This window comes from Aethalodelphis obliquidens, unplaced genomic scaffold (genome assembly GCF_003676395.1).
Source record: "Aethalodelphis obliquidens isolate GAN/ISIS:26980383/991018 unplaced genomic scaffold, ASM367639v1 scaffold9, whole genome shotgun sequence".
Classification (NCBI taxonomy): Eukaryota; Metazoa; Chordata; class Mammalia; order Artiodactyla; family Delphinidae; genus Aethalodelphis; species Aethalodelphis obliquidens.
In genome coordinates this window covers 51,791,078-51,816,049 of record NW_020837953.1, presented here as the reverse complement: position 1 = coordinate 51,816,049, position 24,972 = coordinate 51,791,078, and the positions used below count along the sequence as shown (strand labels likewise).

Sequence of the window (24,972 nt, the reverse complement as noted above, 5' to 3'; positions counted from 1 at the left end):
AGTGAGTGCGCTGCGCACTGGACACAGGCCCCGCCCTCCTGAGCATGGACCCCAGGGGACGCCACTCGCCCGGAGGGAGCTGGGCCTGGGGGCAGCAGCGCGCGCTCTGCTGAGGACCCCACCCCCAGCCTGAGGGACGAGGGCCCCTCACCAGCTCCCTGGCCTTGCCTCGGGCTGGTCACCAACCCGGAACCACCAGGACGGCTCTCGGCTGACCCACATGCCCCGTCGCCGGAGCGCTCCCGCCACAGTTTCGAGGTGCTCTAGGGCTGTCCGGGGGTTGTGCTGGGCTGGTCACCTGGGCGGTGGGTCCGTGTCCAGCAAACAGTCAGAGAGGCTTCCAGTAGCATCGTGATCTGCCCTGAAAATTCGGAGCACCCCATGCTCCCCCCAAAATCTGGGGGCTGCCTGGTTTGTTTCAAGGTCTGTTGCTCTAAGCTCCTTTTTTAAAGTGTATTTTCTTCGCCTTGTCAGAGCCCTCAAGATGCTCCATTGCCATAGAAACTGAGCTCATTAAAGTTCCCTGCAGCCGTCCTAATTATAGAATTCCAAAGACAAGCGGAGAGCTGCTTTGAGGGTGTCATTCAGGCTGAGAAGGTATAGGAGCGGCTGAGCAGACGGGGCCACGAGGGCCCACTGTCGTTCCCGCTCTATGTCCGTCCAGAGCACAGGCGCCGTGGAGGCGACCGGACACCTCAAGGTGCCCCGCAGGCTCTGACTTCGAGCAACTCTGACTCCGAAGTCGAGCCTCCTGACCCACCAGGATTCCGGGTGGAGCAGCTGCGGGGTCAGCCGGAGCCGCCCCCCAGGGCCCGCTTCCCATGGAGGCCTTGCCAGCCCACCCGGCTGAGCTTCCGGACCGTTTACCACTGAGATCAGCCGAATGGGAAGGTGGACACTCAGGGCCCGCGGTGGGTGCAGCGGGCGGTGGGACGGGTCATCCCCAGAGCGCCCGCCCCGGGATGCGCTCTGCACATGCGTGTTCCCTGAGAACGTGTGTCCTTTTCTTTTTCACACTGTGTCGGAGCAATGCTAACCGAGGGGAGACTGCAGGCAGGTCACACAGGAGCTCTCTGAACTGTCTTTGCAACTTTCTGTACATCTGAAATTACTTCAGAACAAAAACTCTGTTTAAAAAAATATATATATTTTTAAATGCAGGATGCCCTGCTGTCCCTTGTGGTTCCTTGTGAGTCACCTGGGCACTGCTTTCCAGGTGGCAACGTGGGTGTGGATTGGAGACCACAGGGGCTCCCCCGCCTCTGCCGGAAGTGATGCCAGGGTGTGGAGCCGGGCTGTGCACTGCCAGGGTCTCTGACGGCACCTTCCTGTCTCTGCCTGGGGTGGGGAGTGATGGAAAGTCCACCTGAGAGTTCATGTGAGTCAGTTCTCCAGACGAGAATAAACAGGACGTGTGTGTAGAGAGAGTGTTCACTGTGAGGGATTCGTTCACATGTCACGGAGGCTGCAGGCTGGGTGCAGGAAGAGCCACTGCCGTAGTTCAGGTCCGAAGTCCATCTGCTGCAGGACTTCCTCTCGCTGGGGGACGTCAACCTTGGGGTCTCTTCAGGCCTTCGCCTGATCGGACGAGGCCCACCCTCATTGGTTTAAACGTTCATTTCATCCAGAAACACCCTCACAGAAACATCCAGAATAATGTTTGACCACAGATCTGGGCACCGTGGCCCAACGCAGCTAACACATGAAATTAACCACCACATTCCCCTCCTTGCCAAGAGGCATCTCCGGAAACCATGCTCAGTCTCTAGTTAAAGACAACAGCACGGTCACACCTCTGCCCGACATGGCACGGCGGTCCTGTGTGCGCAGGACATGCACTGACCCTTCCCCCAGGAGGGCTGGTCGTCGGGAGGGGCCTAGAGGATGTGGCCCCCTCCTGCCTGCTCACCACTTTACTCCCTAGTTCCCCTCCCTTAACTTGCACATCTGCAACTTCTGTGGCCTGGGAGCGGTGTCACATCAGTGCCGTGGCTCTCTGAGGCAGCCCTGCTGGTCGGTGTTCTGCCGTGGGTGTGAAGCGCACGTCCACAGGCGCTGCTCCCCGCTGGTCAGGGTGCGAGCCGGTGGGGGCATGGATGTGGGCCCCTGCGGCGGGGTCGCATGCAGCGGCCGGGGCCTTTCTGTGCAGACTCAGAGCTCTGTGTTTCTATTAAAATCTGAAACTAGTTTATAACCATGTCGTTGTTGCTGCCTCGGGCCCCTCCCTCTGTGTTTCTACAGTTCTGATCGTACATCGTTCACTGCAGCACTCGAGGCACTTCAAGAGCATGGGACTCACGTGCGTTATAAAACACAACGGAGCGGACACGCGTGCCCTTAGCAGCCGACCCGCCCAGCGCAGACCCACTGCTTCTGGTCTTCCACTGACCAGAAGGATTTCATCTCACACCTGCGCATCCTGAAACGACACACTGTCCGTTTTGCTTATTTTTTAGTTTGGTAACAAGGGCATCATTTCACAGAGCCCGCTTTATGGACGTCAGTACGTCGCTTCATATTGATTTCTTATTTGGTTTGATTTTGGAAGATGCGTCTGGGCTGCTGAGCACAGCTCAAGTCAGGTTACGGCCGACGGGTCCTCCTGAACGGCCACGCCCGCAGGTCACTTGTCCTCTTGCCGATGGGCCTGGGCATCCGCAAACACCCTTTGCCGGCTGCGAGCCCACGTGTGAGGTCCCTCGGGCCTTGGTCTCGGAGCAGTGCAATTGCTGGGTCCCGGGGAAGCACGCGTCCTCTCGACAGTCAGTTTTGGCCCCGGTTTCGCCCGTGTCTCGGAGGACAGGCGACTTCCGATTGCTCTGGTCCTTGACGGTATTTGCCGTTGCGGAGGCTTGTCTTTCGTTGACGCTTCTGCTGCTCTTTCCTCGCCGATCTGTGGAAGCACCTCCCGCATCCCGAATCGTTAACCTGTCTCTTGGTGCGGCTGATGATGGAGACGGTTTGTCGGCCTCTCGGGCGGCCTCTGGATGGACATGCGTCCTCCCCTCACGGTACTCAGGTGTGTCCCTCTCCTCTTTGGGCCGGTGCTTTTTTGTCACTTTGCCTCTCGTGGTGAGTCCTTATCTTTTGAGGCCGCGGCTTGTGTGTGGAGTGAGGCAGGCGTCCGGTCTGCGTGGGCTGCCCTCACGATACCTGGATGGGGGCGGAGACCACAGGAGCTCACTTCCCAGGGTCTGGAGGCTGGACGGCTGAGGCCCAGGTGCCAACAGGGTCGGTGCCTGGTGAGGACACTGGGCTCGCTCGCCGCCTCCCCGGTGTCCTGCCGCCCTGGAGACCGAGCTCGAGTGTCTCCTCTTCTTGCGAGGATGCTAATCCCGTCAGGGGCCCTACGCTCTGACCACTAACCTCCATTGCTTCCTTAGGGGCCCCACCTCCAAATACAGTCACATGGGGGCTGGGGGTAGGGCTTCCACGTGTGATCTGGGAGGGCGCGTAGCAGCAGGGCTCCAGGCTTCTCTCTGTGGACGGCGGGGCATCGCCCGCCTTCCTTCAGTCCTGCTCCGTGCCCAGGGGTCAGCAGGGCTCCATCCTGTCCCCTCGCTGAGCTTTCCGGCCTGCTGGGGGCTCCCTGGTACCCTTGGCCTCTGCTAGGACGTCCTTGAGTCTCTCATTTCGGGTGGCTTTGCTCAGATTTGAAGGGTATCCGGTGGGCTGCATTTTCAGGCTTTCACACGGCGCGTGTGTGAGCGCAGGAAGGAGCCGGAGTGTCGTGCCACCGCGTCCCCGGCTGAGAGCCCGGCTCCCTCTGTGTGTCTGTGTCACTCGGTGCCTCATGCCTCCGTCTGCGGGGACAGCCGGGGTGTGTGTGCGCCACACGCGGGGACGTTAGCGGGAACCTGCCGGGGGCCAGGCTTCCCCCAAATCAGGCCGGGAGGGCCGCACCCTGTCATCCGGGCAGGGGTCCTGGGGCGTCACCAGGGACCCCTCGGAGCCCAGGGCAGATGGGCTGGGGGGTGAGGACGCTACCTCTGGCCGGCCCTGTTCTGTCTGGGTGTCGGCTTCTTGGTTTCCCACTTCGTCTCCCATGTAACGGGAGAGAAGCCGGTTTTGCAGTCACTGTGACCTGGTTTCGGCAGGTTCCAGCCAGAGCTGTAATTTGCTTGTTTTAAAAACATTCTGTTACGGTTTCCATGTCAGTATATTCCTGGCACTTCCCTGACTTCTCATGAAAGTCGCCTTCACTACAGAGCTTTGTAAAGGCACAAAGCTTCCCGTTGTGTCCTGAGTATTTTGTTTTCACATACTTTCAAAGTGTTTTGAAGGAGCAAAGTTGGAAACGTTTTTGAGGAAGAATAAAACCAGCGGTTCTGGTTATACGTTCAGCTCCGCGTTTTTAACGAGCAGCCTCCTTCCTCAGGAGTTTGAATTATCGAATGCAGGTTGTGAAAGCGACGGTAACTTTCAATTCAACATTAGTGTCCGGTTGGTTTGGCTTTACTTCTGTCCCTAGATTTGCCCTTCAAACGGGAGCCCGGGACGGAGGGGGCGGGATGGTGCTGGCTGGACAGACGCCCGTCTCGGGCTGACCGTGGACTCCCCGGCGGCCAGGGTCCCTCTGAGGACGGTTGGGCGTGCACGTCCAGGGGGCCCTCGGCCCGTCGGAGCCTGTCCCTGTGTGGAGAGGGGCCTGGTTTTCACGCCCGGAGGGAAGGGGGTGGAAAGGAAACACGTGGGAGGCCACACGGGCCCCGATGTCTTCACAGCCTGACCCTCCGCGGAGGGCAGCTCTCGCGGCATATCCAGGGGCATCGAGGGGAGGTCGACCCCGGGATCGTGTGAGGAGTGGCTGTGGGGACGCAGGCGTGTCAGCTCGGCGGGTGGCCTGTCCCCACCGCACCGCACGTGGCGGAGCTGGGCTTGTGGGCCACTAGGCTGTTTCTTTACCCCTTTCTGCTGTTCTTTCCAGAATCCATCTACCGCCGTGGAGCCAGAAGATGGCGGAAGCTGTACCGCGCCAACGGCCACCTCTTCCAAGCCAAGCGCTTTAACAGGGTGAGTTGCTGTCGAGGCCGCCGAGATGCCCCCACTCCCCCCCGCCAGAGGAGGTGCCGGGCTCTGCCCTGCGCACAGGCGAGGCCTCGAGCCGCTTCCACAGCCACTGTCCCTGGATGACAACGAGCCCTTTACGAAGCTCCCTGAGCCCGGGAAGGTGCCAGCTCAGTGCCAGCTCGGGCCTTTCTGATGAACTCGGCCTGTGTGTCCCTGTTACGGGATCCCCTGTCCAGGCGCTGTGGCTCCGTGGTCCCGCCTGCCTGCGTGCATTCAGAAGGGACGCAGATTTGTCCCGTTACCGGGATGCGTGTGTTACCCCACAGTGTCCCTGTTGGTCCCAGGGGTATCCTGCGAAGCCCAGAGCCCGAGACAGCCCTCCAGCCCCCGGCCCGCGGGCCCCGCTGCCCGGCCCGCTCCGAAGGCGCTTTAGCCGAGCATCTGGTGTTGCTCCTCGTGCTGCCCTGTGTCCTGCGGAAACCATGGGGCTCGCGAGGCTGTGTAGCCGTCCCGCTGGCAGGTGGGTGGGGAGGCACCTGCAGGTGTCCCCATGGCCGGCGACCACGCGCCCCAGGGCTGCCGGCACAAAGCACCACAAACTGGATGCTTCGCCGTCCATTCTCTCGCCGTCTGGAGCGCAAGCCAAGGTGGGGCGGGGCCGCTCGCCTCCCGCCGCTCTAGGAGGGTCCTTCTTCCTGTGTAGCTTCTGGGGTTGCTGGCGGTCCTCGGAGCTCCTGGGCTGGGAGCTCAGCCCTCCAGCCTCTGCCGCCTGCTCTCTGTCTCTGCTCCCCAAGGACGCCCGTCACGATTAGGACCCAGTCTGACCTCATTTTAGCTTAACTAACTGCACCTACAAAGATACTTTTCCACCTAAGGTTCTGGGTGGACCTGAGTCTGGGGGGACACCACGGAGTCCAGTACAGCAGCCGAGCGCCCGCTGACCTGGGGACCCCCGCACGCGCTGAGCGCTCTGCCCCCCCGCCCCCCCCCACGTGGCGCGCCCCCTCCGTGCCCCTCACAGCCCCGTGTGTGCCACCTCCCGCCGGGCACAGCACTCTGCCCTGAAGGTTGTGCCCGCACCTGGCACACGGGAGGCGCACACGACACAGTGGGTTATCGTTTACTGTAATGGATGACTGGGGAAGAGGCAGCGGGGGAGCCCTGGGCGCCATGTTGGGTGTAAAGAAGGGACGCGGCGTGTCTGTCGGGAATGAGAAGGGCCCCGGGAGCCTTGGCAACGTTGGGAGGGCACGGGGTCCTCGGGACATCGATGCTGTGGGGAGGTCGGGCGTCGCCGAGTGCTGGCAGAGGGCTGGGGTGCGGGAGTGATGGGCCTGGCCGACGGGTGTGGACGTGAGACTTTGCAGTGAACCACCCAGACGGACCGGGTGAAGCCTGGAGAAATGGGAACGTCCAGCCCCGTGACGCAAGGCCCCCACTGCCCACCCTCCCGTGTTTGTTTAAAAAACGGACGACCAGCCAGCTTGTGGCCGGTGGCTTCTCTTCCTGTGCATCTGGGCACCGGCTTGGTTCTGCCAGAGAGGGTCTCAGGCAGACGGGATGGGCCACCCTTCAGGACATCAGAGAACTGCTTCCCTTCATGACAAATTGACTCACGGGCCCAGGACGAAACCCACCCACCCGGCAAGGCCGCCGGAGGGGCCTGGCCGCTACCTCCCTGCAGGTTCTCCGAGGAAAACCCATTTCTCTGATGGCAGGGTGCAGAGCCTGGCACTCCTCCTGCCGCACCCTCCCCAAACTCTGTGGGCAAAGGCTTCTCCTCAAGGAGGAGGGGAACTCAGTGGCGGGGGGGGCGGTACCCACTCCAGCCCCGTCCCCACCCGCTCTCCCCGAGCGCCAAGCGGCTTTTCACAGACACCAGGCCGAGGAGGGAGCCGACCCCAAGACCCCCGACAACTCTTAACCAGCCCCGCCATTCACAGATGGGGAGGCGGGCGTGTCGCCGTTTGTCACCAGGCACAGTTCCCACCAGGGTCCTTGGGCTGCACGTCTGAGGCCGCACCATCCACCAGTGTTCATTACGGGGCCGCGAGGCCACCCCGCGTGTCTCAGGAGCTCCACGCCTGGCTCTGCGGGCTCAGCCAGATTCCCAGGGACAAGCGCATAAAGGAGGCCACTGCCCTCCTTTGCTGGTGACCCAGGGATGGAGGCAAGGGCTGTCGGCCTCACTGGTGACCTAGGGACGGAGGCAAGGGCTGTCGGCTTCACTGGTGACCCAGGGATGGAGGCAAGGGCTGTCGGCCTCACTGGTGACCCGGGGACGGAGGCAAGGGCTGTCGGCCTCACTGGTGACCCAGGGACGGAGGCAAGGGCTGTCAGCCTCACTGGTGACCCAGGGACGGAGGCAAGGGCTGTCGGCCTCACTGGTGACCCAGGGACGGAGGCAAGGGCTGTCGGCCTCACTGGCCCGAGCTCCCTGCCTGGAGCTGTCTCTGCACTGGACACAACTGAGCTTCTCGAGCAGAGAGGAAGGCTCCGATGGGGACTCATGGGGGCGCAGGGGCAGCGTCCAGCCCACAACGGGAGGCCCTGAGGCCCTCAGCCCCGGGGCCGTTGGTCTGAGCAGCTGGAACAGGGCTGAGGCAGCGAGCAGGTATTTCAGGCTTTGTGGGCCGTGCAGCCTCTGTCACGACAGCTGGGCCCTGACTCGGCCATTGCTGTTGCCGTGTGAAAGCAGCCCCGGACGCCGGTGACTGAAGCCTGAGCGAGGAGCCGCCTCGGCAGCGTGTAAGGGGCTTAAAATACTTGCACCCATTAGTCTACTAAGTCACGTGATCTTTCTGAGACGTGAAGCTTGGGTTTTAAGTTTTATTTATTATCATTATTGGGTTTTTTTGGCCGCAGCTCGCAGGATCTTAGTTCCCCGACCAGGGATTGAACCCGGGCCATGGCAGCGAAAGCACCAAGTCAACCACGGGACCGCCAGGGAAGTCCCTAAGTTTTATTATTTACTGGCACGTTTCTTGAAACGTTGATAATTCAAATCTAGTTTTGAAATAAAGAGCCTTTGGCAACATTGTGGCTGCCCCTCCTGGGGGGATGCCTGCACGTGGCCTCGATGCGACTGACGGGTGCTGGAACCCGGCAAACTCAGCTGCCCTTGATCCCCCGTTGTCCTGGCCTGGACCCTGGCGAGGGTGGCTCTGTAGGAAGAGGGATCTTGGTTAATTCGCGAAGATACCAGGTGGCTGTGGGTTTGCCCCTAAACATGATCCAGGCATTGTTCGATGGTGTTCTGGAGAAAGCGAAACACATTTAGCACATGGTATAAAAAGACGTGGATTTTTGTAATGGTTCCATGAACGGTGAGCGGTCCTCAGAGATGCCGCCCCTTCCCTGAACCCCGAGTTTACTCACCAGCACTCACCCTCCTCGGGCAGAGGTGCCAAGGCTGGCGTTAAACTGGATTGGCCCGAGTCGGAGGTCTGGGGGGTGGCCCTCTGTCCAGCCCCCCATCTGGCCCTTGCTGCCGCATCTCAGGCCGTTCCCAGAGGGAGTCCCACAGCCCGTGTTGGCCTCCTCGTGGAAGGGATGGTTCCGGCAACGTGGGGGACTTGGGTACATCCTTCTCTTTCCTGTTACCGAAGTTGAAAGCAGGGGGGCGCGCGGGCGCACGCGTGTGGACTTGTCTTCAGCAAACCTTTATTGGGCACCCACTGTGTGCCGGGCACTGTCCCAGGTGCTGACCACGTGGCCGTGACTGAGACGTATGCGCTCTGTGTATGGGGAGGGGGCTCCTTCCTGGTGGGAGATCGGCTTCTCGGTGCCCGCTGGCCGCCAGCAGCCCGTCCCGTGCCTCAGGCCCGCACCTCGTGAGGGTTCGCTCTGTTTCCTAAATGAGCTGCATTGCGCGGCTGGTACCGTGTATCCTTTCTGTTCTCCAGGAGTAATTTGAGACTCTCTCAAAAGAAAGAAATTTGTTAAAAAAAAAAAAAAGGCAAAAGAGGGTAAAACGCGAAAACAAGTTATGGCTGGAAAAAAACTAAGTGGGGAACCTGTCGACGTGCGGACACCAGGGAACTGCGAAGATGACTTTGGACGCCAAGTGGTGGGCGGGTGACCAGACTTCTGCACACGCTCACCTCCACGCACTTTGTGACATTCCAAAAACTTCTCCAAACAAGCCAAAAATGATCATGAATTTCAGGTGTTTAGAACCAAGAAGAATAAAAATTGACCATTTAAAATCTTTTAAAACGCTGAGAAAAATGCCAAGATAATTGCATGGAGCCCCAGAGCAGCTCAGAATCCTGACACGTCCTGACACCAGGCAGGGTCGCTTCTGTGGTCGTCGTGTAGGTGGGTGTTTGGACGAGGGTCAGGCAGCCGGCTCTCCCACCCGCTTCTCACCTGGGTCCCTCCACCCACAGGGGGCCCCTCGGCTGTTCTGAGCGCAGCCTGGTAGGAGCTACGACTCCCACTCCAGGCCCTGCGAGCAGGGGGGGCGCTGCCCGTGGAGGGGTCTCCTCACCCCTGCCTGCCGGGGCCTCCCCTTTTCCCTCACAAGGAGCAGAGCCCCAGTGCCCTCCTTGGGGCCCTCGGTTCCCCCAACCTTGGGACGGAGCTGCCGAGCCTGGGCGGGGGCCTGGTGCCGGTTGGATGAGGCGACGGGGCCACCTCCCGCCCCAGCTGCGCGTCGTGACGGTGCAGCATGTCCGTGGCGTGGCGGGGCCCCCGGGGGCACCGGGCCCGGCTGACAGCGGCTGTTCTCGTCCCGTGCAGAGAGCGTACTGTGGCCAGTGCAGTGAAAGGATATGGGGCCTCGCCAGGCAGGGCTACAGGTGCATCAACTGCAAACTGCTGGTCCATAAGCGCTGCCACGTCCTCGTCCCGCTGAGCTGCGACAGGCATATGGTGAGTGGGGGCCGGCACAGCCTGGGCGGGTGTCCACACTGCCCCAGGGGCCCTCGGCCTCCTTCTGTCCAGGCGGGGCCCTGACATCGTCCCTGCCACCCGCGAGAGAGAGGAGGGGGCTCCCGTGGGCTGCAGGGTGACGGCCCAGGTCCGCGGTCCGGGTCGGGCCCTCTTCCTGAGCCCTGGGAGCCCCCGGCACTCTTGGGGGCCGCAGGGTCCACCAGTAGGGAGCCTCCTTGATTGTGACGTCAGCCGTGGAACCCGGAGCTGGGGCCTGACTGCAGCCGACGCGTGATGGGGGCTGGGGGCGGGAGAGAGGAGTCAGCGTCACTGTGTAAATACACGCGCTTTTAAAGCACCTGCCGGGAAGCTCGCGGCCCGAGGGGCTGAGCGGTCACCTCGGCCTGTGGACTCACAGGTGGCTTCAGTGCTCGTCCTCCCGTGTTCAGTGCGATGATGTAACAGTTGAGTGATACGTGTGTTACAGTGTGTGTTACATAACAGGTGACTTACAAGTCTCCGGAAGCTCCGTCGTGGCGCCCGCCGGGTCACTGTGTTGCCGTCTCTCTGCAGGATTCTGTCATGCCTTCCCAGGAGCCTGCAGTGGACGACAAGAGTGACGACGTGGACCTTCCTTCTGAGGAGACGGATGGAAGTAGGGGCTGCTCGCCCCGCCCCCCGGGAACACCCGCCCGCCTCCCCTTCCCCCGGGGCACCCTTTTAGATCCTCTCCTCTCACCAGGGGCCAGTACCTGGGAGCATGTCCCGTGCTCGCTGCAGGACTGGGGAGGGCTCTCAGGGCCCCCTCGTCCGGTCAGAAGTGGGCGGGGTGGCCTTCCCTGGGCGCCCACGTCTCTGTGTGCTGCTGCCTGGGGAGCCCGGGGCGGGGTTGCCCTCTGTGCCGACTTCAGACGTTCTAAGAGGCACGTAGCGCAGCGGGCACCATGGATACCCATCTCTGTGGAAAGGCCTGCAGTGCGCACTGCAGGCTACTGTGTAGTTCTTGAGTTTTAGTGGATTGTTTTTCTTTCTTTCTTTCTCTCTTTTTTTTTTGGTTGGGGAGAGACTTTTTTTAATGCTAAGAAGCATTCAGAGAGTGACTCTGAATACCAGTTGGACTGATGGCCCAGCTCTGAGCTTCTGCAGTTCTGTGCACCGTTACAAGGGTGTGCAAGGGCCCTAGCCCTCGTTTGATAAATGAGTTCCATCCCCTGGGATGACAGGAGGCCACGGAGCATAAAACCCTTAGCACAGCACCTCATGTAAAGGAGACCCGTAACAAGTACCCGTCCACCAGCCAGCCATCTGCGTACCATGAGAACAAAGACCGGAAGGCTAGACACCAGAATCTTACGATCCGTCACTTCAGAAGAATCACTAGGGAAACTTGTCACAGAGGCAGGTTCCCAGCCCCAGAGGTTCAGAGTCAGCAGGTCTGGGTGGGGCCCAGGAAGCTGCATTTTCTTAAGTCTCTAGTTGAGTCAGAGTGGCTGCCAGGCCTTCACCCTGAGCACTGGCTGGCCTGGCGGCCTGGCCTGGGCCACTGTGTCTCCACAGAGGGGCAAGGGCCGTGGGGGTCTCGGGCCGCGTCCCCGACGACGCCTGTAACACCGCTTTCTTCTTCCTTTCTTCACTAGTTGCTTATATTTCTTCAACCCGGAAACATGATAACATTGAAGATGAACCTGAGGTGAGTGCAGACGGCTCGTCGGTATTTCCAGCGTCCTGTTTGCAGGTGCTTTAGCTCATTTCTGGGGCAGTCGTGGAAACTCGAATATGAACGAGGAGGGCTGGGGGGAGCACGGCCTTGCGGCATCGGGGATCGCGCACACTGAGGCTTCCAGGGCAGAGGTCTGGGAGGTCTTCCAGACATGTAGCACAGAGGTGCTCTCTGTACAGCCGAATGGGCAGAGAGCAAGTGAACATGGCAGCACGTGAGCCGTTGCTGAATCTGAGGTGAGCATATGGTGCTCATTGTACGTACTCTTTCACCCACGCAGAACTGGGCGTGAGGGGTCACTGGCTGAGTCTGTGTGAGCCCAAGCTGCAGGCCTGGTCTGAGCCCGCGTCAGGGGACCCCTCTGACCTCAGGATCCTCTTCTGTCAAGTGTGGATAATGATTGCGCCTTTCCGTGAGGGTAAACTGAGAGCATTGTGTAAACGCTTAGCACCATGCCCGGCGCACAGGAAGCTTTCCACGGCACTGACTGCCGGCGTGGCCGTTTCCACATCAGTACCGGTGGCTCAGGCCATCACGGTGGGCCACAAGGGGCACCCGTGACCTCCACAAAGGAAACCCCGTGTTCTTGTGCTTTGAGAGAAAGCGGGCCTCTGGGGCGTGGGCTCACTCTGACCTGGCTGTCACGCCCACTCCAGCACCCAGGTTCTTACATTTTCTGCGGCCGTCCCCCTCCCCTGTGGCGGGAGTCCCCGTCTCTGGGACTCAGCGCCTTGTGTGGCAGGGACGTTGGCGCCCACAGGCAGCTCCCACGGGCCCTCTGGTTTGGGGGGGATGGGGTGTCTGTGGTGGGGGAGTCGGCCTGTCGGGCGGCAGTGAAGGAGAGGTGGCGAGGAGTGGGGAGATGACAGCTCCGGGAACAGGCCCTGCCGCCCCACAGCTGGGTCTCACCAGGGGCACGTCTGTTATGAAGCCCCAGAGGCTGCTGCCCTAAAGGTTCTTGGGGGCCCAATCCTGGCACCGTCTTCTGCTGCGGGTGAGGCCTTCCCACGTCCTCTCCACCCAGACAGCACAGACAGCACAGCGGGTCCAGGGCTGCAGTTTTAGTCAAAGTTTATTTGCATAAAAGCCTGCCTTTATTTTCTGTGTGTGCTTTCCACACTACCCAGCAGCTCTGCAATTCTCAGCAGACGCTGAGTGTCCTACAGTGTAACCCGGCTCTGACACCATCAACCGGGGAACAGATCCCCCAGGTCAGGGGCTCAGTCCCACGAGACAGACCCCTCCTCCCAATTTAGATGCCAGTTGCAAGTGCTTCTGAGCGACTGGCTACAAATTGGAGGGTCTCACGACCCCCTCCTCAGGTTCAATTAATTTGTGAGAACGGCCCACGGGACTCAGAAACATTTTACTCACCAGATCACCGGGTTATTTTAAAGAGTTGTAACTCGGGAGCAGCCATCTGTAGGAGGCTCACAGGGCAAGGAGTGGGGAAGGGGCGAGGGCTTCCACGGTCTCTGAGCGAGGGCCACTCCCAGATCTCCACGTCACCAGCCCAGAAGCTCTCCAAACCTCTCCTTTTGGGGGTTTTACGGAGGCTTCATTACACAGGTGCGATGATTAAATCATTGGCCATTGGCGCTGGAGTTGGGCTGTAGCCCCTCTCCCCTCCTGGGAGGTCAGGGGATGGGACTGACCTTCTGATCCCTGAGTTGGTTCCCCTGGCAGCCAGCTGCATCCTTAGGTGACCTAGAGGCTTCCCTGTAGTTGCCTCATTAACATAACAAAACACACCTTGCTGGCTCTCGGCACTTAGGAAATCCCCCCAGGTTTTAGGAGCTGTGTGCCAGGAATGGGGCCCTAGAACAGAGAGGAACTTGGTGTTACAAATCACAGCATCACAACTGGGCTCTGGGTGATAAGTGAGGCTCAGGAAGTTGTGGTTCTGAGCAAGGACATTTCCAGCTGGAGCTCAACCTCTGTGCACAGGACCTCAGGGAACAGCAACACCTCGAGAGGCCACACCTTTCCCAAGGTCAGTGTCCCCGCCTGGACGTCTAGGTCTTTCTCCCTGGTATTCTGTGTCTGGAGTGAGTCAGGAACACTTAGTTACCTAACTCCCTCCACCAGAGAATCCTTGCCAGAGATAATTCTCAGGAGGGGAGCTTGTGCCCTTAATCACGGTGCCTTTCTCTTTCATCGTATATAGTTTCTAGTGGTACTTGCTTTGGAAGGTCTTTCCAGACATTAGCAAGTTATGCTTTGCAACCCCCCAGGGAGGGCCAGGTGGCCTTCCGGCCGCTGCACCGATGGCCCCTGGGTGTGTGAGCCTGCGGCCACCTCCTCGGCCTGTCCAGGCGGGACTGGCCCCGAGCATCCTTCCTTGCTTGCAGAAGGCCCACCGGTGGCTGATGACGGCTCTCGGATTTCCGGCCCCTTCCACCAGAAGCTCTTGGGGTTTGCTCCTGGGTGGCGTGGAGGCGGCGGCCTTTGGGACAGAGAGTCAGGACTTATGAGCAGGATGGGGCTCTGGGCTCCGGGGCGCGGACGCCACGTCTTCCCCCGTCGCGCACGAGTCTCCTTTCCGCTTCCTCCCGTTTTGTCCTCCCTCCCTCAGGACCTCAAGCCGGTCATCGATGGGATGGACGGGATCAAAATATCTCAGGGGCTCGGGCTGCAGGACTTCGACCTGCTCAGGGTCATCGGACGCGGGAGCTATGCCAAGGTCCTGCTGGTACGGCTGAAGAAGAACGATCAGGTCTACGCCATGAAGGTGGTGAAGAAGGAGCTGGTCCACGACGACGAGGTGAGGGCCCGCCTGCTCGCTCCTTCGGATGGAAGTCAGCACACGTAACCGAGTTTGCCAGCTGACCGCTTTCAAGCGCGCAGTTCAGTGGCGTTCAGCGCATTCACGGTGTCGGGCCACCCTCGCCAGCACCCCGCCCCGTCCCCGTGAGCAGTGCCCCCCGGCCCCCTCCCCGGCCCTTACGGCCGCCACTGTCTCCTTGGATTTGCCTGTTCTGGACGCTCTGTGTAAGTGGAACCGTGCGTTATGGGACCTTCTGCGTCCGGCCTCTCTCACGGAGCGTCGTGTTCTCAAGGTCCATCCACGTGGTAGCGGGTATCTGCGCGTCCTTCCTCCCTTTTAGGCCTCGGCCACGTTGCGTTTTATGGATCCACCCCCTCGGGCCTCTCTGTTCACCCGCTGACGGGCCCTGGGCTTGTCTCTGCGTCTGCTGCTGACGGGCCCTGGGCTTGTCTCTGCGTCCGCTGCTGACAGGCCCTGGGCTTGTCTCTGCGTCGCTGCCTGAGTCGCGCTGCCGTGAACGGCTCCGTGCGGTTATTTGTCGAGTCCCTATTTCCACTCGTCCTGGGTGTTTACCCAGGAGGCGAGCTGCTGGGTCATAGGGTCGTTCTATGTTTACCTTTCTGAGGAACTGTTTTCCACGGCAGCTGTGCCATTTTACATTCCCAACAGCAACGCGTGAGGTTCCCAATTTCTGCGCGTTCTTGCTGACGCTTTTGCTATTTGCTGTTTTTTGACCATTGCTGTCCTGGTGGGTATGAAGTGACTTTGATTGGCATTCCCATAGTGACAACGTGTTGAGCTCCTTTTCATGGGCTTCTTGGCCTGACGTACTTTTGACCTGTTTCTTTGACCCCTGAACGGGGGTGACGTCCCTAAGAAGCAGAGAACTGGTTTCACGGGGAGCAGACACTCTGTTCCGGTGCAGCTGCTGCTGACCCATGAGGCCGCTTGGCGCCCGTGGAGCGGGGGCCACGGGCGGGCTCCCCGGCCCAGGCTCGCAGTTCAGAGGGCAGAGCGGGGCTGCGCCGAGTCCCGACCTGTCCTCCCAGCAAGTGCGTTTGTGCAGTGCTCACAGCGCCCAGCTGGCCCCTCAGCCCTGGGTGCTGAGCTCACAGGTGAGTTGGGACATCCGTGCCTCACAGCTGAGGCAGCGGAGGCCCCAGGAAGTGCGGGGTCCGGCCGGCGTCTTCACTGCCGGTTGCAGCCCGCAAGAGGATTCCAAGCCCCTTCCCAGCCTGCGGCCGGCTGGAGGGTTGATGGTGTGTGAGGGCCGGTTTCTAGAACGCTGAGAGGAGAGGCCTCCAGAGAGAGTTACTGCTGTGGTCGCTCTCGGCATCTTCGCACGTGGCGGGGACTGGAGCTCGGACTCGGAGGTGGTCTCAGGGGAGCGAGACCCTAGGCTGTGGCGCGTGGGCCAACTGTGCGTTTGTGAGAGGCGCTGCCGTCCCGTGGCCCCCGTCCCAATCCCAGGAACCTGGGAACAGGACCTTATTTGGGGAGATGTAATCACAGATCCTGCGGTGGTCATGCTGGATCAGCTGGGGGGCCTTAAATCCAGTGACGAGTGTCCTTTTAGAGAAGGGCAGGGAGAGATTTGAGACAGGAAGGAAGGAAAACACACACAGAGAAGTCACTGTGAAGACAGAGGCGGAGAAGGGCCAGAGTCCCCTGGAGGTGCAGGAAGGACCCTCCGCGGGGCCCTGCCCACACCCTGAGCCCAGAGGCTTCTGCCTCAGAGCAGCGAGAGGATACAGTTTGGAGGATTTGAGTCTCGAGGTCTGTGGCGTTTTGTTAAACTAGCGTGGGGAGTCCGGCAGGCGGGAGGCAGGTGGACCCGGGGGCGTGGGGGAGGAGGCATCACCCACCCAACGGCGTTTCCTTCCTGAGCATCCGGGTGGCCCGGTGCCTGCGAGAACAGACACAGGGACAGTCAAGGGCTCTGTTTGAGGCCGGCTCTGCACATGAGACGCTGAGTGCGGACACCGGGTGGCCATTGCACGAGCGAGTGGAGCTGGGGGAGGTGGGGCTGGTCAGACGGAGCCTGCCGGCCAGGGCGTCCCCGGGAGCGAGGGGCAGAGGGGTCAGGACCCAGCCCCAGGACGAGGAACCCAGACGGTCTTTGGCCACCAAAGGGATGCTCACTGAGAGTCTGCTCGTTTTTCCAGAAACCTTCAGGGGAAGGCAGGCATCCCGTTCCCTCTCGCTTCCCAACCCTGAGACAAGAGGTCTAACCCGGGGAATTTGGGGACTCTCGTCCGACTCTGCTTTCTGGGGTTGTAATGGAACCAAAGCTGAGACTCTCAAGCTGAGTTTTCCCCAAGTTCCAGGGTGGATTGGGAGGGAGATAGCCCTGCCGTGGGAGCTGGTGCTTGGGAGGTGGGTGTGGGGTGTTGGAGAAACCTCCATTCTCTGTTTCCTCCTGTCTTAAGTGGAGATGATAATACAGACTTTCCAAGGCTGCCATGGGCAGCACACGGGGCAGTGCGGGAGAGCCTGTAGCCCAGAGGCCAGTGCACAGCTGGTGATGGTGGCTTTGGTGATGGTGGTAGAAACAGTGAGAAATGTGAACGGTGATAGATGACAGGTAACGATGCTGATGGTGGTGGAGATGCTGATGGTGGTGATGGTGAAGGTGAAGATGACGGATGGTAGTGGGTGACAGTGGTGGGGTGGCGATGGTGGTGGGGAGAATTTCTCAGCGGGCGTTTTCTTCTCCTCTCTGCATGGTCTCCCCTCAAGCAGAGCTGACATTCCTCTCTTGCCTCCCCTTCTCCAGGATATGCCCGTGAAGTGTTCACACTCCCTGGCTTCTATTTCAGGACATTGACTGGGTACAGACAGAGAAGCACGTGTTTGAGCAGGCATCCAGCAACCCTTTCCTGGTCGGCTTACACTCCTGCTTCCAGACAACAAGTCGGTAAGAGGAAGGGGGCGCTTCTGGGGTTCTGCTGCTCTCTGACCTGCACCGTGTGGAGGCTGTGTCGTCACGAGGTTTCTGCTGTCGTCTGTAGGGTCCTCCTGTCTGCAGGTGTGGGGGCTTTTTGGTTCCTCAGACTAGCTGCGTTGTTCTCATTGGCCGGCGTCATATTAAGTAAATTTCATACAAATGAAGCTCAATTCTTCAATTCTGTTTACAAATTATTTATTGAGCATCCCACTGGTCCAAGCATGGGGTCGGGGATTGGGACGCCACTGTGAGCGGGGGCCTGTCTATCTGCTTATGGATCTCACTGGTTAGTGGGATAAATGAATAAATACTAACCAGCCTCACCTAGAAGCTTGGTACATATTAGAATTCTACTTTAAAAAGGTTTGGAACTGCTGGTCCAGGATAGTCAGCGTACACTCAGTTTGGAATTTTCTCGGCCAGATGACTTGAACTCACACAGTTTGTTTACTTGAAAAGTTACTGTGTTCTGGGTCGGGTGCTCAGGGCCCACCCCCAGGTTCGGTGACTTAGGAGAACTTGCAGGACACGGCACATCGTCAGACTCAGGGCTAAGGCTTACTGCTGTGGAAGGACGTAAAGGGAAACGACGCACGGGGTGAAGTCGGGAGGAAACCGGCGTGAGCTCCCGGAGTCCCTCCCTGTGGAGTCCCACAGGACACCCTGAATCCCTCCACAGGGAATTGTGAAACTCGGGGTTTACTGGGGGCGGGTCACGCAGGCACCTCTACCTAACACATGCCCAAGTCCCACACTCCCAGCCAGCAGCAGGTGTTCCGTGTAAACTGTGTTGTTCGTGCAGTGTGATCACGGTGAGATACGCTTATCTCTTGGGGAAGGTTTACATCAGCGCAGGGAGCCAGGGATCGAGCGAGGGCCCGACTCTGCCAGGGCCCAGCGTGCAGCAAGCCTCTCTGCGCGACGGTCTCGCTCCTGCTCCGCCCACTCTCTGCTCGGGGCTTCGTTGTGGTCAGAGCAGTGACTCACCCCCCGACACCCCCCGCACCCACCCCACCTCTCTCGATCTTCAGTCCCCTGTTCCCACCGGAACTGGCGTTGCCACCTTCCCAGATCTCAGTGCTTCTGCCTCCTGAGTGGGTCTCAGACCCTCCCTTTCCCCCTGAGCCCCAGCTGCAGCCTCCTCGGGGCGTCCGGTCCCTGGGGCACCAGGCTGTCAGTTCCCCCACGTTGGAACTGAGCCATGTTTCGAGAACATAGATCTGAAGTATCCATCACCTGCTTCAGAGCCCCCCGACCACTTTCCCAATTGCTTCTGGGAGACGGTCCAGGCCCCTAGGCGTGTGGACGAGGCCCCTGCAACCAGGCTGCCCCTGGGTCCCTCTGTCCATCTTTGCCGCCCTGCCTGCCGAGCCTCTTCCCCCGCCCAGGGCTCCGGGAGGGCCCAGCATAGTGTCCGGTGCGCTTTCCTCACCTCTCTTTGGCTGTGACCGGTCTCTTGGGATTATGGGGCACGCCCGAGGGTGTCCCCCCAACCCCACGCTTCCTAAACGTATTGTGAAACGAGTCTTGCTGTGTTTTTCAGTTAACTTCACTGTATGAACTTGTAGGGCGTGGATGTACAAGGGTCAGGTGTTTCAGCCTCACTTCCAGCCCTGTTACAGGAGCACAGCGCTTTCTGCACTCACGTCCCGGAAATCCACCGGCTCACGTGTTCCCAGGTGCGTTAAGGTTAGAATTGGAAACAAAAACCATCCCGCAGGTGTTTCTGTGTGAGCCCCACGATGCAGGTGCGCACGGTAGCGCCTTTCCAAACTGACGTGAGAAGCTGTGTACGGCCTTCGCACTCACAGCCGGGAGGCATCCCCGGAGCCATTAGCATCCGCGTCTAGTTCCTTTGCCTCCCACTTCTATGGAATCCGTCAGTGACGTCTAGAAGCACCTGAGACCTGGTTAGTCCGGATAGGTGTCTTTCCGGGCTGTTTCCACGTGCCTGCTTTGACGCCGGTTTATGATATACGCCTGTCCCCCACCACCCACGGTGTGAGCTCCCTGAGAGCAGGGCCGGGTGGGGTGTTTCGTGCTCCCAGCAGTTGGTTCATACCTGGCACCTCACAGGCAGTTGTGGTGTTGAAGGATAATTTTCTTAAGGTACAGTCATGTCCTTGGTACAGATATAAAGTGAGCGTGTGTCAGCGTTTATGTGACTCACTGATTAATGAGGGACTCGTCAGAGGTTACAGCCCGCTCACAGGAGAATTCAAGTTCCCGCACACGTCGGGTGACGGGGACCCTGGGACTGGCCGATGCCTGGTGCCGAGCCGGCCGGAAGGCCGGGAGGGGCCCCACCAGGCAGACTTCCTTTGCGAGTCTGTGGATGGCACTGTTGGTGTAGAACGCACCCGGTTGGAAAGTGGCTCAGAGACGGAGGGAGAGCCCGGAAGCCGTGCCCTGGGAGGGAGGTGGCAGCAGAGCCTGGCTCCTCCGGAGACCCCGTCCTCATTTCGGTCTTTCAAAGCCTTTTGTGGTTCTCCTGACAGTGGTACCAGCAGAGGCTTGGAGCCGACAGCTGGGCTTCGCTTGCCAGCCCCCCTTACTGTTCGGGCGACCTCGCACAGGGCACCCTCTCTGGGCCCCGTCTCAGCCCTGGGACAGGGAATGGCAGGGATGCCCACCTCAGGGGCTGTGGCTGTGGGTCCGTCAGTGGAACGTTTACAGCCAGGAAGGCCCCGCTCCCGGGGAACCGTGAATGATGTAAGCTTCGGCTGAAAGGGCCTCTCTTCTTGGGGCTGCTGGGCCTTGGAACAAACAGACGGAACCTCGCGTCCGAGCCCGCGAGGACATAGGAGCCAGCAGCTGCCCCGCCCCACGTTGGGCGGCTCTCGGCACCGCGCCCACTGCTGCTGGTGAATGAGGAGCGAGGCCACTGGAGTCGGGAACTGGGAGGTGGGTGGGCAGGGTGGCGGCGGGGACGTGGCTGGGATGGGCGTGCGGGCCACCTCGACTCTTCCCGTGGGCTCCTCGCCGAGCTGCCGCCCCGAGGGCCTGCCGTGGTGCCGGGAGCCGGCGGAGCCCTTGCAGCGCCACTGAACACAGCGGACACCCGCTCCACTCCGGAGCTGCGCCCGCGGGCCGCCACCAGCAAAACTCTGGTAAATAAGACACAGTTTCTCATGAGCAGTTATCGGAAGGGGGTCTCCGGATGGGAAGAAAACAAGCATTTCTTTTTTCTCCCCAAATCCAGTAGTGCCATCCGGCTCTGCCATGTTCCATGTTCACTCATGGACGTGGAGCCCTGAGCATTACAGTCACTAATGTCGCTACGTGTATACACAGGGTACAGAGCACCACGCATGTACAAACATATGCAGATGGTACAGTGGGGTTTTATTTTTAATTTTTTTATAAATGTATTTATTTATGTATGTATTTATTTATTATTTTTGGCCGCGTTGGGTCTTCGTTGCTGCGCACGGGCTTTCTCTAGTTGTGGCGAGCGGGGGCTGCTCTTCGTTGCGGTGCGCGGGCTTCTCATTGCGGTGGCTTCTCTTGTTGCGGAGCACGGGCTCTAGGCGCACGGGCTTCAGTAGCTGTGGCGCGTGGGCTCAGTAGTTGTGGCTCGCGGGCTCTAGAGCACAGGCTCAGTAGCTGTGGCGCACGGGCTTAGTTGCTCTGCGGCGTGTGGGATCTTCCCAGACCTGGGCTTGAACCCATGACCCCTGCGTTGGCAGGTGGATTCCTAACCACTGCGCCACCAGGGAAGTCCCACAGTGGGGTTTTAGTGTAAAATAAACATCTGTGTTACGGAAAAACCATTGTTCGTATCCACACAGCCCATCTTTTCTACACAACAGCCAAAATTAACTCCGAAATGGCCAAAACAGGGGAAACGGCTTCAGTTTACGCTATTGTGGGGAAAATGGGTGATCGAGAGATGGTGGCTGGAAATCTATGTCTCCCTCCCCCAGCCCCCCACGTTAGATTGTAGTTTGGGGACCTTTTTCTCGCTTCTGCGTGATCTCAGATCCCAGATGAGCAAGCCACCAGCAAAGTGTTTGCAGTCAACTTGCTGTTCCAACGTAAAGCCTTTTAACCGTTGGCCGATTGGTTGTCTATGTTCACGTGCGGCCGCGGGCGCTTCTCACCCTTTAAAGAACACAGCGGCTGTGCCTTGTTTGCGGTGCCCGCCTAGACGCTAAGCTCGGTTCTTCCTGGTGCCCGGTGGCTTCGAGATGTGAAACGCCTTGCGTGTTGGCCTTTGTAAATCGCACCTGAGGACTCACCTGCAGCTCTGGAGAGACCTCAGCCTGGACGGGGTCCCAGGGCCCCATATAGGGGGGCCACAACGCACACGTGTACCCTGGGAACGCCGCCAAGGCGGGGTGGGGTGGGGGCAGAACCCACGAGGGACGGTCGCACGGGTGTGTCCCAGGGGAGGCGGCTGTGCCGGGGAAGGATGAGGAAAGGCTTGACGGTGGGACGGCTTCTGAAAGCACCACGGTCCTCAGCGGGGGGCGCAGGACCTGCTGGGCGAGGAGGCCTGAGGGAGGCCTAGAGGGAGACGAGGATGGTGAGTTCGCCCAATGCCAGGGAGAGCGTGGCAGGACTGACGAACGCTTGGCGCTGCCGGGGCGGCAGGCGGGGTCTGACGTGGAGAGCTGGGGGCGCGGGGCAAGCACGTGTCCAGTGGGCGGTGTGGACGTGGGGCTGGGAAGTGGGAGCCGAGGGGGAGCCGGGGCCACGTGTGTTGTCGCCACGGTGAGGAGCCGGCGGGCCTGCGGTGAGCAGACCCCGGGCCCAGTCTGACCTCCGCCCGCTCCTGATGGAGGGTCAGGGAGATCCGGTTCCCGGGGGCCCTGGTGGTGGTCACGGGACACCTGTGACATCTGCGTGAGGATGCGCCCACGGGGTCGTGCAGGCGGCAGGAGTCATCCGCGACCTCGAGGGGCAGGTGCTCCCTCCTTGGGAACGTGAGTCACTGTACTTTCCAAAGGCAGTACTTGTGTTCCAGTCATAGTTTAAACCCGGAATAGAAAGCGCGGCGCTGAGTGACAGTGGGCGTGGGTGGAGCCACATCAGCCTCTGTTCTCCACCTGGATCCCCTGCATCCCCTAAAACGGTCCGGACACAGCCCTGACCCCTCAGGCTACCAAGCAGGGCCCCTTGGGCTAGACTGCCCGGCATGAGGGCGCGCGTGGGGAGAAGTGAGTCGAGACTCCCCGGAACACTCAGGAGGTTTCAGGACTTCGCTGTATTTTTCCATCGTTTCCATCTCTCTGGAAACACTGTGGTAGCTGTTGTGGATCACGCCACAGCCCCGGACAGTGAGGGACCCTTGGGGCATGGCCTCCGTCCGCCTAGCGCAGGGGCCTGAGTCCTCCTGCCGCTGTGCCCACACACGGCCTTCACTGAGTGTGATTCCTTCTTTCTTCCTAATCTGGTGGCGACTGGCTGCTTTCAGACCAGGGCAAGTGGGTGGTGGGGACATGTTATTACCGCGTGCTTGGGGACAGGCGTGCACGGGCGTGGGACGTGCTCTCCGTGAGTGGGCGTCCTCGGACCATCCCGTTGGGATGCGGTGACTCCGGTGCCCCACGCAGCCACTGCCTGACTGAGATGACGTCCTGTCCAGCTGCACGCCTCCCCTGGACAGGGCCTCGCTAGAGCCGGGCGTGGGGGCTCCTTTGGTCGAAGTAACTGTCAGGACCAGGCCTGAAATTGCGCTTTTGCCAACTATTAAACGACATCAGAAACCACGTAAAAGGGTAGCTCCTTTTTTCAAAAAAACTTGACGCCATTTCAAAACGCAGGAGAGTGGAGGAGGAAGGAGCTTTGTGCGCACTGCCTGGCCTTGTCACCGGCACGTTCTGCTGCTTGTTTTCCCTTCTGCTGTTTATTTCTCCATGTGGACTTTGGAGTCAACCTGTCCAGCTCCGGAAAGGAAGACGGGGCATCCTTAGGGTGCAGGCGCTTCCTGCTCAGTCACGTGGTTTCCCTTTTCATCTGCTCTTTCGGGAGATCTTAGTTTTTCTTCGTGCAGAGTTTTCAGTTCCTCGCTTCATCTTGTCCTGAGTGTTTCTCTCTTCTGTTTCTACTGTAAGGGAGGCCTTTTCTTCCATTAGAGCAACAAGCAACGTAACGCGGTTTCTGCACATTGATTTCGGGCCCTTTGCCTCATGATTCTCTTTCTCCGGTAAATTTCAGGTGGTTTTCTTGGATTTCCGGCTGTGCAGTGATAACATCTGCAGACGATGCTGTTACCCCCTCCTTCCCGATTCGTGCCCCTCTAATGACATCAGCCGGTACCTACCACATTTGGGGACTGGTGGTGGTGGACAAACCTGTCCCCTTCCTGACCCCAAGGGGACGCGTCTGGTGTTGGCACTGAGGGCCCAGCGCCAGCTGCCGTGGGCCAGCGGGGTGTCAGGAATGCAGAACCAGACCGCGCTGGCATTCCAGTCAAATGTGTTGACGTTTGCTATGCCAAGGGGCCCAGGGGCACTGGGGGAGGCAGGGAGCAGCAGGGACCAGCGTCTCCACCTGTGGCCATCGCCCTGAGTTCCGGGTCCACAGGGGCCCCGTCTGACAAGGCTGGAGGCTAAGGAGGTGCTGCCCCTGTCTGGCTTTTGGGAACAGGCTCACCCCCTGCGGACTCCTGGACCCCATCATCCCACCTCCCCCAGAGCCTCAGAAACGCAGCTCAGAGACTCCCAGTGGGGAGGTTACAGACACGCCAGTAACCGGCGTGGAGTTACAGTTTGTCTGAAGGAAGTTTACACCTCTTTTTATTTTATTGTCAAGAAAGAATATGGAATTTTTCCGAAGGTCTTCTCACCGTTTATGGGGGTGATTGTTATGACTTTTACTCCTCAGGGCCTCCTAAAATGATGAATTGTATCATTAGAACCTATTTCCCAGGGTTGAACTCTCCTTGAATTCCTGGGGAAACGCATGCCTGGTCTTAGTGTACAGTTTTGTTAATGTGCTTTTGAATTCAGTTTTCTGATCTTATTTAGGAGTTTTTCATTGACGTTTTCTGATCCATCTATAGTTCCCCTTATACAATCTTTATTAGATTTCTGCATTTTCCTTATTTTTTTACTCTCTGGAACATTCTAAATCTCATTGAAATGACCTCTTGGCAGGATTCCCTGAATCTGCTGGGGCCTGTGGTGTTTCAGAGGGCAGCTTCCCTCTCTCCACCGCCCAACTGCGTTTGCTGTAATTGTTATGTCTTTTAGGTGTGCCACCCTCCCGCCGGTCCTTCTGTAGCTGCTTCGCGGTTTTGGTCTCTCCTGCTTTGCTCGATTCCATCATGAGGCACAACTCCCGAGTCTGGGAAGGGCTGGAGTTCACGTTCCGTGCGTCCTTCACGTGTGACAGCACAGGCGCTTGAGCCAGGCTTAGCCAGGTCCCCTTGCCCTCGAACGCAGACGGGTGCTTGGTGGTGTGTCCGTCCAGCACGCGCCGTCCACAGGGAGATGGAGACAAGCTGTTCGTCCCCCCGCTCCGAGAGGAGGTTTTTCTGGGCCTGGAGTTGCCAGCTTCCCTGCTCTGTAGGCAGCTGCCCCGGAGCCGTGGGCTGTATCTGGTTTGCATGCTCACCGCGATCGCTGTGAGCATCCTTCTGACTCAGGGTTTTGGTTCGGACCGTGTCTGTCCTGGGGCTTGCCTTGCGTTTCTGATTTTCATCCG

At 59.5% G+C, this 24,972-nt stretch overlaps 2 protein-coding genes across 6 annotated transcripts in view; one reads left to right on the top strand and one right to left on the bottom strand.

Moving 5' to 3' along the window:
* Positions 1-24,972, top strand: part of PRKCZ (protein kinase C zeta) — a 103,150-nt gene that overhangs the window by 66,360 nt on the left and 11,818 nt on the right. For all 5 annotated transcript variants that reach the window (XR_003433478.1, XM_027110458.1, XM_027110460.1 and 2 more), the window contains 6 exons: positions 4,928-5,013; positions 9,754-9,885; positions 10,459-10,540; positions 11,523-11,575; positions 14,181-14,369; positions 17,192-17,289. Coding sequence is in view for 4 of the 5 variants with exons in the window: in XM_027110458.1 (XP_026966259.1) it covers positions 4,928-5,013; positions 9,754-9,885; positions 10,459-10,540; positions 11,523-11,575; positions 14,181-14,369; positions 17,192-17,289 (640 nt within the window). In the remaining variant the exon portion in view is untranslated. The remainder of the gene's footprint in view (positions 1-4,927; positions 5,014-9,753; positions 9,886-10,458; positions 10,541-11,522; positions 11,576-14,180; positions 14,370-17,191; positions 17,290-24,972) is intronic.
* Positions 9,883-24,972, bottom strand: part of FAAP20 (FA core complex associated protein 20) — a 34,310-nt gene continuing 19,220 nt past the window's right edge. Inside the window, exon 4 of the mRNA XM_027110462.1 lies at positions 9,883-10,483. Within this exon, the coding sequence (XP_026966263.1) occupies positions 10,213-10,483 (271 nt within the window). The 3' untranslated portion in view covers positions 9,883-10,212. The remainder of the gene's footprint in view (positions 10,484-24,972) is intronic.